At 38.7% G+C, this 13,881-nt stretch overlaps 1 protein-coding gene across 2 annotated transcripts; it reads right to left on the bottom strand.

Annotated features, from left to right (window-relative positions):
- Nucleotides 1–1,647: 1,647 nt before the first annotated feature.
- On the bottom strand, nucleotides 1,648–10,597 carry rrh (retinal pigment epithelium-derived rhodopsin homolog). Of its 2 annotated transcripts, none has more exons than XM_047611404.1 (7): nucleotides 10,359–10,597; nucleotides 9,473–9,663; nucleotides 6,342–6,441; nucleotides 5,495–5,648; nucleotides 3,762–3,937; nucleotides 3,244–3,422; nucleotides 1,648–3,074 (listed from the first exon to the last, which is right to left on the bottom strand). In XM_047611404.1, the coding sequence occupies exons 1-7, from the start codon at nucleotides 10,459–10,461 to the stop codon at nucleotides 3,069–3,071; spliced, it is 909 nt and encodes a 302-aa protein (XP_047467360.1). In that variant the 5' UTR covers nucleotides 10,462–10,597; the 3' UTR covers nucleotides 1,648–3,068. The 2 variants fall into 2 exon arrangements, with proteins under 2 accessions (XP_047467360.1, XP_047467359.1); XM_047611403.1 differs by having other exon boundaries at nucleotides 3,769–3,937.
- Between the last annotated feature and the right edge of the window lie 3,284 nt (nucleotides 10,598–13,881).

Genomic DNA, 13,881 nt, shown 5'->3' with positions numbered 1-13,881 from the left:
AGATCAGGCAGGCTGTTCCTCCCAATCACGCCCCTCCAGGTCACGCTGCCATTGCCCACGTGAGTGTTGTCCCCAAGAAGGACAGTGGAGTCCCCAGTTGGGACACAATCCAGCACTCAACCTAAGGTCTCCAAAAGGGCGGGCACTCTGCACTGCTGTTCGGCGCATATGCACAAACAACAGTCAGGACCCGTTCTTTTACCCGAATGCGTAGGGAAGCAACCCTTTCGTCCATCCGGGAGAACTCCAACATACAGGCAGAGAGTCTTGGGGCAAGCAAAAAGCCCACCCCAGCCCTCCGCCTCTCACCCGGAGCAACTCCAGCAAAGAAGAAAGTCCAACCCCTCTCAACGACTTAGGTTCCGGAGCCAACGCTATGTGTCGAGGTGAGGTCGACTATATCTAGTCAATAATGCTCCACCTCTTCGCTCTGGGTCCTTCCCCACCAGTGAGGTGACGTTCCATGTCCCAAAAGCCAGTTTCCAAGCGAGGATCAGACTGCCAGGGCCCCCACCTTGGACTGCCACCCAATCCACACTGCACCGGACCCTTCCTGGACTTCCTGCAGGTGGTGGGCCCACAGGGAGTCGATACAGTTCTTTCACTCAAAAGATTCGTTGAACGACCCAACACCAAGCTGTAGTTCATTCAACAAGAAACAAGAACAGTAGGATCTGCAAAACAGCACACTAACCAGCATCTTCTCTTCTTCGTGTGACTTGGTAACGTAACTGGGCCTAGTTAGCTTATCTTGCACATACCTTGACTAAGCATAGAATACTTCAGCCTTGCCAATGTAGGTATTGATTGAAATCAGTGAAATGCTTGAGCTTGTTGCTGTTTATAGTCTATGGTCAGTTTACTAACTTTTAAATCCTTAAAATTTGCTACTATTAATAAGGTAAATTGTTTGTGATTATTAAGCTAGTTATTAAACAAGGTTCTGTTTAATAATAATGTTAATACTTAGCATACTCACCTTTATGAGACTGATGTTTGGTAAATTGGCTGTCTGGTGCCCCGAGGTGGATTTAATGTTAATTAAATCCTATTAAATCTTTTATGCTAATTATTAATATTTTTCTAATTTGATAGCCAATAACCCACCTAAGTGCACTGTAAATAGCGCCCTCTATGTCAAATAGAGCCCGGCACTTATAGTGCATAACCTTGATCAGCACCACAGTGTATAATCCCCAACATAAATGGTGCTTCCGTGAGAGGCAACATATTCTTGTGCCAAAGCACAACATAACTGACATGCACAGCAATTATGGAACACTTGAATCAGTTTGGTAAGATAATATGGGGAAAAACATTGATTTATTGATTAATAATAATAATTTTTAAAAAAAGAATGGACAGAGGTAGCATTTAAAATAGCCTTAGAAATGTTTAGTTGTTATACAGAGTGTACAGTTACTGTTATAGGGATAAACAGGAGAATAGGCATAGAATTGTCAGTGACAATAGTAGTAGTAGGAATACAAGATAAGCAGGTTGGAGAATTATGAATTCAGGTAGGAATGGAGAACCATTAGCCATGAACGCTGGGCAGGACCACAGGTGAGTAGTATGCAGCTTCACAGTTCAGAAACAGCTCCAAACCAGGGACATTCACAAGAAGACAAGTTTCACAAAAACAGAGGAGATGGAGGAAGCTAGTTTTAATGCAGAATAAAAGCTATTAACAAAACAAAACAAAACAAAACAAAAAAAACAAGTTGCTCAACAGAGGATAAACTAATGGCAATTCAACAATTTAACCAAAAGTGATTGCTAGTTCTCATTTACTCTTCTGTATCACATGGTGGTCACTCCTGGCAAGGGAGGACAAACAAATAATGTTTTTTTTTCTTTTCTGTTTTAGGATTCTTAATACAATATCAAATAAATGAAAGATACATGAACTATCACCTCGCACCTGTCCATGTCCGGTGATGATGAGGATCTGCAAAATATATTGTGCTGCTTTGGGACTCGAGGTTGAATGGACACAGTTCAACACGTAAGTTAGGCGTGGCTAGTCAGTGTCGTGTGTTATTGCTCTGAAAAACCCTCTGCTCCTCCTCCCTGAGAAAAGCTTGTCATGATTCTCCATCATCACATGGTTGAACACTGGGCCTCAATTTCATATATGATCCTTTGTCTCTAGTGTAGCCATGTTGTACTAAGAGATTTTTTTTTTTTATCATTACAAAATAAATAAATTAATAACATACACTACCAGTCAAAAATTGAAAATTGGCATATGTGATCTTTAATAATATAACGTTCAATAGAGTTATATATAGATAAATTCTGATAAATGATCAGGAATATACAAATACTGATATTATTTTTTTTAATGATCTACTAATCTGGATAGTAACCATAGTGAGAACAGCAATCACAGATATGAATATTTTCATTAAATTTTTTTGACTGTGTTTTCTTTCATTCATTCTCGTTTTTATGCAGAAATGTAGAAAATTCTGAAGTACACAAAAACTTCTACAAGACACTGTACATATTTGAATCTATATCTTGAATCAGTGATCTATATACAGTATATTTGAAAACACCATTTGACAAAAGGATAATGTGAACACAAAATAAGGCTAAGGAATTGCAAAAATCTAGATTCATCTAAAATATATTTGTGTGTTTTTAGTATCTGTCACTTTCATGTCAATTTCGTGTAAAATTTTCCAGTGATTGTGAGGAAAGTATGTCAATGTTAATTTATTGAAAAAAAATCATCATCATGTAATTTGTCATTAAAGTAACTACTAATAACTACTAACAATGACTACAATATGACCACAAATTCAATCTCCACATCACAATGGTTATTCATTAGAAAGATGACGAAAACAGAAACAGAAACACTTTGTGATTCATGTTATGTAATTATATCAGTGCTTTAAACAGTGTTCAATGTCAGAGCAGAATCATGTTGAGGCAACGTTACATTCATATGTGTATGTCACTGAGTCAGAGGTTGTTGGGAAGTTGTCATGGAAACCTGGGTATTGATGGTGATTTGCTGCCTGGTTTGACATCTAATCATCCCCATGATGGCTCTTCTAAACCTACAAGAAAAAATAATTATGCCCTTTACACCATCAATACTACCAATAGCAAAACACATTACAGGATTTTAATAACACATACACAGTCATTTCTCACAAGTATTTTTCAATAAATTCACGTACACACACATTTACTGTTATAAAAGTAAAACAAAGATAAAACACTCACTTTTTGTTGGCAATTACATAAATGCATGGGTTGTAAAAGGTGGACGACTTCGCAAAGAGTGGAGCAATAATAGCCATGGAGGCAGGTATCGTCTTTGGATCTCCAAACGATGCCCAGAGACACACCATGGAGTATGGGGACCACGCAACCAGGAACATGGCAATCATTACAATGGACATCTGCCAGCAGCAAACACCAATTGTTAAAATAAAAGAAGAATACGGTATAACACTCTTTTGGAGAGATTCAAATTATTTTGATAAGACTCAGTCTCCATATTCATTTAACAGATATTCTAGATATATACGTGGAGTGGGGTAGGGAGTTTATCTTATTTAAAGAGCTATTTAAGTAGTCAACACATATCTGACACATAAACTTGTTAATTTTTTAAATTATTATTATAATCAATTTTTGGAGGTCAAATTCACCCCCAAAACTAAAAAGTGTTACTGAAGGTAACAGGAGAGTTAAAGCAAATATAGGTACAAAGGTCTAACTATTAAAAGATGGCTTACTTTTTACCTTAGTGACATCCATCTGATCTGACCAGTCAATGTTCATGTTGTCCATGCAGTTGCTGGCTTTGTATCTCTTGACAGTAACTGACACATTGTAGTAGCAGTAAAACATAACAGACAGAGGAACCACAAAGTTCACAGCAATCACTGTCAAAGTGTAGGAGATGAAGGAGCTGTGGATGAAAAGTAGTTGTAGTTATCTCACGCGTCTCATCGGTCAAGAATATATTCTTGTTTTAGGCCTGGCAGCATGTGTATTTATGTCATCATGAATATAGTTTTAATGTTTTAGAAGGTTAGAAGGTTTTCAATCATACACATAATAATTCAATAATTCAATTCCTAAATATAATAATTCAAAACAAATTACTACAACACCAGCTTTTTATTGTTCTAAAAATGTATACTATATTAGGGGAATTACTGAATTGTTTTACTCTAATTACCTCAATATTTGTTCAGTCTGTCTCAAGCATGAGTTGTCAGGATGTAGCTGTGACTTGCATAATAGACTTGCCCGATTTCCGGGTTGACCTATTACGCAATATAATAAACTAGAGTCGTCCATGCGGCGGACCGGCATCTCAACCAGACGGATAATACTACATTTTTAATCTTGTACATGATGTTCGCGCTGGTGCAGGTAAGATCTGCGCTATCCCTCAGAGGACTCCGTTTCTCTTCTTCTTCTTCTGCCATCGGCTTTCTTGGACGTTTTTGTTCCGGGGTCACACGCCAGTGCAGCGGTCGTGGAGCATGCGCACACGCATTATCCGATTGAAAACTCCGATTCAATCGCATTATCTAGGTGTCTCAATTGGATAATGAGAACTCCGACTTGAATCGGAGTAACGTGTTTACATGCATTTAAATTCTCCTGTTATAGTCCGATTAAGTTAATAATTCGTTTTTTCCACTGTCTGTTAGGGATATGCGACACGATTCTTCCTACCAAGTACCAACTAAGACCAAGGCTAATCTGCTGATAGCAATATCAATCATTTTAGACGTCTACGTGTGTATATGAAAATGTTGACTTTTACAATGACCATTTGTGAATGTAATTATGAAAAATGTTTCATACCTCTGTATAAGAATTAAATAAGCTGCCAAATGTCAGACATCTCTTTAATCAGAGTACTTAAAGACAATCTGTGCAAGTCTCAACTGAAAATCTGAGTAAATCATATGAAAAAACAAACAAACTCAAATAAAAAATGAAAATAAGGACAGGCCGAGAGGTCTTCAGGTTAGAACTTGCCAGAACTTGAACTTTGACAATAAATAAAACATTCTACACTCTCTATCATTCCCCATCTTTATGTTTTTATTAAGAAACAACAGCATATTGACATGATCTACATGTATATGTCTGTGATGGGCACTGTGATGTATTTTCACTGTATACGTGGATATTACCTGCCTCTCTGAAGCATTTCCATCATAGAGATATGTCTCAGGTGCGGGGGCATTTCCCTGCGCTCCCTCTTTCTCACACGTATTTTGATGTGGAGTCTAAAAAACATACGTCTAAATTGGACATATAGATACATCTGAATTGATATGCACATCCCTAGTCTCTGTGTTGGCTCTGTGACAGACTGGCGACCTCTCCAGCTTGTAACTCGCCTCTCGACAGATGACAGCTGGGATAGGCATCAGCACCCCCTGCCACCCCACCCCCTTCCAATCACCGTAGTGCCGTAAGATTCGCTCTTTTGGAAACTTACACATCATTCTGTCTCCAGTTGACGGTGCATGTAGCTCCAGTGGGGTCGGGGGCGTAACTGGCCCAGCCTGCTATTGGCATTGAAGACCAGAACACAGCATTCAACCATGCTGCCAGAATTAGAAGTTTGTATGACTGAAGTGTCATTTTCTGCCCTGAAGAGAGATATTACATGTACAAAAATAACAAAGATAAGGAAAGTCAGCATCGAGGGCGAAAATCATATCAGATTATTACACATTAAACTTGTATTTTAGCAAAATGGGAAAAGGCAAAAAATGTTTTTTTATATACCTACAAAGGCCCAACACTGTTTTTTTTTTTTTTTTGTGTTATTCTGCTAACACAAAAACACATCCCTGTAAGTATCACAGCAAGACACTCCACACACTACTCCACTTTGGCATCCTTGCACAGGATTAGAGCTGACCACCTGTGAGTGTAACCTAAACTCAATCCCATCTTCACCTACTACAACATTAAATGGGGACAAACGCTCCACCTCAACAACTTCAATCAAATGTTGATTAATGTGCATTGTCCCAATTCAGTAAACTATTACTACTAACAATCATAATAATAAAAATACAAACTAAAATGGCTGGAGTCAGGGGATAAAAGCAAATATATGATGGTAAATGAAAGGACATGAGATCTACCGATATAGACGTGTTCAAAGGAAATAAAACTTGATAGTAAATCTTTTGTGAGGTACTAGATGTCAAGGGGATGCCCAATCACCAACCTGGTGACTTATAATTTAATCAAGTCTGTTTAAGCTAAAAAAAATACATGCTATACATATCAGTCAGATAAACACAAAGAGCAGAGCATCTATAAATAGATACCTATGTCGGGTCTGCAGATCGTGAGGTAGCGATCAATCGCCACCACAGTCAACAGGCCGATACTGGCCATGCCAAAAAAGATGTTGAGTGCAGCATATATCTGAAGACAGAAACATGGAAACACAGAAATGTAAATTCATTGCTTATGTAAAGGCCATGATACATCACCCTGTAATTTCTATGCTTGCTTGTCCTGATGGTGCCTTGAGACTCATTGCTTTCATACTTGTGACAAATGAAGTTAGAGAAAAAGGTTCATGTATAAGTTTAGATTTTCTGTTGTCTACAGTTAAATTGCAGGATGAAGACACAAAACTTTTGTTGTGTCTAGTTGATATTAGAATGAAAGAGTGTGTCTATGGGCCTAGAATTACTGTAAATTAGTGTAATCCCATAGCAAGATGGCCTGTAGTAAGAAATGCCTATCTACTGAATGTCTGTTTGTCCAGTGCAACTTTGGAAAAAAAACTGTTTTGTGGAAAGCTGACATAATTTTGACACCTCTGGTATACAGTATACTATACACCAATCAGGCATAACATCATAACCACTGACAAGAGAAATTAATAACATTGACAATCTTGTGACAATACAATGTTCTGCTGGGAAAACTTTGGACCTGGCATTCGTTTGAGTCTTCAAAACAAATGTATTCATGGATAGCTCCTTAAGATGAATGATCTCGTTTTCAAGGGGGTCCAACATAGAAACATAACAACACAACAAAACAGTCACTTAGAAATGGACCACACACCTAGACCACACCAGGCAACCCCATCTCATAGCAATGACACTCCTTGATAGCAGCAGCCATCCCCAGCAGGATGCAGCCTGACACAGGCACACACACAATTTTAGGAACAACTCAAAAACATGAAAAAGAGCACAAGGTGTTGACCTGGCCTCCAAGTTCACTAGATCCCAAACTGATCAAGTATCTATGGAATACACACAGGGAGACCCCTCCCCTCAACCCATAGGACCCAAAGGCCCTCACTAAAAACATTTTGTTGCCACAGGACACCCTCAGAAGGCCCATGCCCATTCTCTGATGAGTTACAACTCTTTTGGAGGCACAAGGGACACCTATAGGAGGAGGAGCTGTGGGTTAGAGGTGCAGTTTGGGGGCCGAAGGGTCACAGATTTGCTTCCTGCCCTGTCTATTACTGTCGTGCCCTGAGCAACCACCTAACCCCCAATTTCCTCCCCAGGTGCGCCCTACCTGAGGCTGCAGTCGACTGCTTTGACTGTATACACTACTGTGTGAACGAATGGATTGGTCAAATGCAGAGAAGAAATTCCCCATAAGGGGTCAATAAAGGAATAATAAAATAAATAAAAATGTACAATATTAGGCAGGTGGTCATGATGTTATGCCGTATCGGTGGATATACAGTCCCCTCCAAAAGTATTGGAACAGCGAGGCAAATTCCCTTGTTTTTGTTGTTCACTGAAGACATCTAGGTTTGAGATCAAAAGATAAGTATGAGACAAGTGTTCAGAATGTCAGCTTTTATTTCCTAGTATTTACATCTAGATGTGTTAACCAACTTAGGATATATAACCATTTGTATAACACCACAGCATTTTTAGGTAAGCAAAAGTAATGGAACAAATAATCTTAAAGTAAATAACATTTTATATTTGGTGGCATAACCCTTGCTTGCAATGACTGCTTCAAGCCTACGACCCATCGACATCACCAAACTGTTGCATTCATTATTTGTGATACTAATCCAGGCACCGCAGCTTCTTGTTTGTTTTGGGGGGTTTCTTCCTTCAGTGAAATGCATGCTCAGTTGGGTTAAGGTCAGGTGATTGACTTGGCCAGTCTAAAACCTTCCACTTTTTTCCCCGATGAAGTCCTTTGTTTTGTTTAGACAAAATGTTTCAGAACTGCTGTGGCTCACCTCTGTACTTCTTTGCAAATTTCAATATGGCCTTCCCATTCTTACTACTGATGAGTGGTTTGCATCTTTTGGTATAGCCTCTATATTTCTGCTCTTGGAGTCTTCTTCGATCAGTGGATTGTGATACCTTCACCCCTGCACAGTGGAGGTCATAGGTGATGTCACTTACTGATGTTTTGGGGTTTTTCTTCACAACTCTCACAATATTTCTGTCATCAACTGTTGTTTTCCTTGGCCGACCTGTTCAATGTCTGTTGCTCAGTACGCCAGTAGTTTCCTTCTTATTCAGGACATTCCAAATTGTTGTGCTTGCTATGCCCAATGTTTGTCCAATGGCTCTGATTGATTTTCCTTCTTTTCTCAGCTTGTAAAAGGCTTTCTTTTCTCCCATAGACAGCTCTCTGGTCTTCATGTTGGTTTATCCTCTTTAACAAGAAACGCATACTTTATAGGTTTCAACCCAGGCCAAAACGTAGACTAGTCATGCAGAGCTATTTAATGTTTCAACAATCAACCTTAAAGGCAACACCTGGTCAACAAGAAACACCTGTCAGTCACATGTTCCAATAGTTTTGCTCACTTTAAAAATGGGTGGGTAAAAAATAAGGGTGGTATGTCTCAAGTTGTTTAACACATCTAGGTATAAATACCAGGAAATAAAAGCAGATATTCTGAACTCTTGTCTCATACTCATCTTTTGATCTCAAACCCAAATGTCTTCAGTGAACAACAAAAACAAGGGAATTTGCCTTACTGTTCCAATACTTTTGGAGGTGACTGTAAAATATAAAAAGAGAGTGTGTTTGGCACTAGCATTCACGGACCCTTTTGATTGTAGATAAGTATCATTGTGCTCAATACTGCATCCAATAACAACACCAGAGAGGGGTGAAACATTTTCTGCTGAAAGAATAAGAACAATCAACATGTTGCAATGCAGCAGTGAACCATCTGCTCACAGTTTTTTTTCTTGAGAAGTTCAGGAAACTTGATGGCATTGAAAACAACACAGTTTTGACTTTGAATATTGATATTTGATAGGAATGTGAGAATATATATTTAATCAAAAATAATGAGCACAGAAAGAAAGAAAAAACATCACAACAGAAAATCCAACCTGAGGTGTGGTTCTATATATATATATAGTTCATCTTGAATACAAAAAAGACAGGTTGCTATATCAATGGATAATGCACATCTATGTGAAGGTGTTCAACCAACCTGGCAACCAGTGTAGCCAAATTTCCAGCTCCCGTAGATGTCTGATGCAGCTGACATGGGATAACCAATACCAGCCACTCCGATGTCAGTAAAAGCCAAGTTGATTATTATGAAGTTGGTGGCAGTGCGGAGTTCCTTAAACTTGGCAAACATTAAAAGCACCACAATGTTGCTTGCTAAACTGATGATACCTGAGAAGAAAAAAAAAAGAAATAGTGAAGGAAAAAAGGGCAAACATTTAACACTTAGTTGTTTTAAACAAAAATTGTATTGGCTGAGGAAGCAAAAAGAAACAAACAATTGTCATTCACCCCCCTCCACAGGTGTTGTGATATTAAACTCTTACAACTATTAAACTCCTGTGTTCTGGTAATTGAACAATGTACAGTGCATCCAAAGTGGAAGAACATGCCGAGGCCAAGCTATATTAGATAACACAGAACAGCTTTTGAAAGGATTTAGATTAATTTGTTTCACAATGGATGGTCTAAGCCTACTCTAAACTTAACTATTTATTTTACATCCATCTTCTTTTACACGGAAAAGTATCATGCTTTCATAAATGAAGAATATGTTGAAGGAGAATAAACATACAGTAAAACAGCAGCTTCACAACAACCATGAGTGTTTAAACCTTATGATTTAAACATCCTGATTTTGTTGAATTTCCCTAACAGTATTACAAATTCTAAAACCAGGTCATAATGAGTGGTTTGAAATTCATGTCAGAGCTGTGTAGTGTGTAGACAATGACAGAAGTTCTCTTTCTTGCACATGGTATCTCTAACAAATAGAAATCAGTATTTACAAAATAACAAACAATGTTATAAAAAAAACAGATCATATAAACAACACTGACAAATAATGACATTTTTCTGATTGTTACCTGCAGTAATAAGATACCCAGCCACTATGTTGTGCTCAAGTTGAGTAAAAGCACTTTTCCCCGCATAAGATGCAGAAATATTAATGCTTGAGTCAGTTCCCATTTCCTGTGTTAGTTCTTAAAAAAAATCAAAAACAGATTACGCTTAACTGAAGTAAGCAGGTATTGAAAATTATGGAGAATCCCACAAAAAAATCAAAATCTAAAGAAATACAGAGAGGCAGTATTGCTGCCACTAACCAAAGTCTGATGTTGTTGAAGAGGGGTGGGGTTAAACATAGAGGGATGGGGTGTAGGGGATTATTACATACCACTGCTCCTCGCAGCTTTCTGGACGCAACACTCAAAGCAAATCTCCACAAGAGGATTACCATTCACGTGGAGTTGCTTGCAATTTGGGCTCTAGCCAGTAAGCCTCTCTTGCCACTCTAGTCAGTGGCAGAACGAGTCTGAATTTGAGATAGAAACACCTCTTTCTCTGTTCAATTCACAGAGGAGAAACACACACACACACACACACACATGCACAGACATACATACCCACAATACAAAACCAACTCAGTCAGACATTTGTATCTTGCCCAGGTGTTCAGTTCAGTTCAGAGAGACGGGCAGCATCACAAGGACCGACAAGACAACAAACAATATAAAACGGGGAACGGTTGCCCTCCTCCTCTGTGTTGTGTGTTGTTGGTGACAAAAAGCAGACAAAGCTCTGACAGGGTGTCCAGTCTTAGAGCAGACTTTTGTGATGATAAGTAAGCGTTTCCAATCTTGCAAACAAATTGAGAAATGGCTTCAAATATTTCTTGAGCCTCAAGGTCACAGTCTAATAAGTCCAAAGAGTGTTGCATCAATGGGTAAAAATTTAGTGCATAAAAAAATGTCTTTTAAATGTCAGGAACAGTAACTGAACAATTTGAGTTGTATAGTTTTTCATAAAAGTCTTTAAGAGTGTTTATTTCTTCTGGATCCGAGGTTTGTCCTTTCAGTCTACATCTGCTTGATACGCCGGAAAAGTTTACCAGCCCTCTTCCCTTGTTCATAGTATGTTTGTTTTAGCCTCAGTTATTTTGTTGCCTTATCTATAGATAGAACATTATATTTTGATTTCAGTTTCTTAAAAAAGAACAGTCAATTTGAAAGTTTTTCCTCCATTTTTGTAACCTCTTTCTTCAGACTCTCCATTTCTTGTGTGTACTGTTTGTATTTAGAACTTGTGAAACTTTTAATTTGAAATCCCTCAAAAAGGATTTAAAGGTTTCCCACCCCACAGAAACAGATGGCTGGCCAGTACTGCTTTCAAAATATAAATCTTTTTGTGTTCCAGTATACACTAGGAGGCTTGGCTCCTTTAGCCAAATAGATTACAGTCCTCACCGTGTGTGTTGAGATATACCATCTGAAAACTGACTATGTAAAGAGATTGGGGCATGGTCTGAGATCAATATTCTATCCTACGAGCAAGTTAAAACCCCAGGTACCAAATCAGCTGAAACTAATATTATATTATTATAATCAATTCTTGAAAAACTTTGGAATGTATTAGAGTAGGAGGAGGTTAATTGGTTAGTGTGGCAAGAGGTGTGGGGGTAAGATTTTCTGCCCCAAATGAACTTAGACAACAATACAAAGATACAAATTAAAGACATAATGAACTTCTCCATAAAATATAAAGGAACCAAAAATACCTACCACACTGATAGTTGTCTGGAGGGCAAGCAGTACAGCCAATGTAGTTGCTGTGCAAAATGAGTTGAGTTCAATGAAAAAAAAAACACTACTATGCCTAAAATATCTCTAAATATAAGTGAGATAATGTTGTCCTGATTGGTGCTGACTCAGTCTTCCACCACTGTTAGTCATGCTGAAAGTTTGCGAAGCTCACCCTGTAGCCCTTTAATCGCACCCAGGAGGCTGTCAAATCTCCATGCAAAGTTATTCAGCGTTTGGATCACAATTGATATTTGAATGAGACCAGATGCCATATCATCCGTCATGCGCTGGAACTGCTGCTAGCATCGTGGTTAGCTTGTTTTGCGAGATTCAGAATATCATAATTTTTCGCCTGCTTCAATGAGTGCTTCAACAGTTTTGGTGCCATTTAGATGCGGATTTGCTCATGTCGAGATGGCTGCCCAACCAGCAGTTGGAACCAGAATGCAAGACACTCAGACTCAGGAAAGTCAATAAGACCAAGTTTAATACCAAACACTGGCAGGTAAGAACAAAAATGAAAATCCAAAGGGGAAAAAAATGAAATGAACAGAAAGCGCTGGAAACTCCAGGAGAAAAACACAATCGGCTGCTTGGCAGGAGACTGGGTCGGCACGGAGGCACTAAAAAGAAGAAACCAGAGTCAATGAGAAAAACACGTTTAACAGGAAGTTTGCTCTTGTTCGAGACATACCGAGATATGCGGAATTGTCTGGCGCTGGAGGTAAGCCACAGCCATGGTGATAGAAGAAGCGAACAGAGGGAGAGAACAAAAACATGGAAAACGGAAGCAACAGGAACAGTAGGAACATGACACATGTTGTAGTAAAGTGTGACTGTTTATTTTCATACCGTTGCTTAGCTGGCCAAGACATTTACCCGTGTGACCCCAGCATACCACCATTTAGCAAAAGTAAAAAGATTTTAAAAAATAAATTCACTCCTGTGCAATGGTAATTAATAGTGGAATTAGCTCCTTGCCTCTCTGTAAAAGGTTTACTTTAGCTGTAAATTTGAAGATTTTAACGTGGAGTGCTGTGGGAATTGACTACTTATTGGAATGAGCCTGAAGTGGATTTGAGAAACTGCAGGCACTTCTGCGTTGCCTTCCTTGTTCAAACCAAGAGGCTCACTTGTGTTTCCGTGACCTACATGACATGCAAATTATATGCATGCATATTAGACACTAAAACAGCAACAGTAACCGTTGAAACTGAAAACATAACATGATGTGACATAAAAAAATACAGACATCAAACAAAACAACTGTGTGTGTGTGTGTGTGTGTGTGTGTGTGTGTGTGTGTGTGTGTGTGTGTGTGTGTGTGTGTGTGTGTGTACCTATGCAAGGCCTGCCCAGACTGCTAAGTTGTCATTCAGGTAGTCGTATAGCGCTGCTGATGAAGTTGGTTGTGTAACACAATGATCCTCGTGTGACATCTAGCATTTGGCCTCAGCAACCACTGCAGCAGTTTCTGAAGGGAAAATCAAATCAATGCTCCATTGACTCTGTCAGAGCGTGATGGAAACCTAATTAAAGGCCCTGCAGGCACAGCTGGTCATTTTATGCAGCCAAACACCAGGGCTCTAAAATCAAGCCAGTAATATGTACTACTGTGTTTGCTCTGTGCACTGAGAGAGAGGATTTGTAGGGTGATAGATGTCTAAGAGATAAGAGGAAATTAAAATAATTAAAAGCATCATTCTGTATGAATGGCACAATATTAATTCAGAATATTTTTTCTTTAAAAAATCAGAATTTTCAGAAGGACAAACTAATCGAATTTGATGCTTTTACAGTGTTGTTA

Source organism: Mugil cephalus, chromosome 17, assembly GCF_022458985.1.
Source record: "Mugil cephalus isolate CIBA_MC_2020 chromosome 17, CIBA_Mcephalus_1.1, whole genome shotgun sequence".
Classification (NCBI taxonomy): Eukaryota; Metazoa; Chordata; class Actinopteri; order Mugiliformes; family Mugilidae; genus Mugil; species Mugil cephalus.
This window is presented reverse-complemented; position numbering and strand designations above follow the sequence as displayed.

Coding starts and splice junctions, on each gene's coding strand:
- rrh (XM_047611403.1), bottom strand. CDS start 10,461: ATGGGAACTGACTCAAGCATTAATATTTCTGCATCTTATGCGGGGAAA. Junction 6,442..9,472: donor TTGGCTACACTGGTTGCCAG/GTTGGTTGAACA, acceptor TTCTGTCTTCAG/ATATATGCTGCACTCAACAT. Junction 3,075..3,243: donor TATGTAATTGCCAACAAAAA/GTGAGTGTTTTA, acceptor TTTTTCTTGTAG/GTTTAGAAGAGCCATCATGG.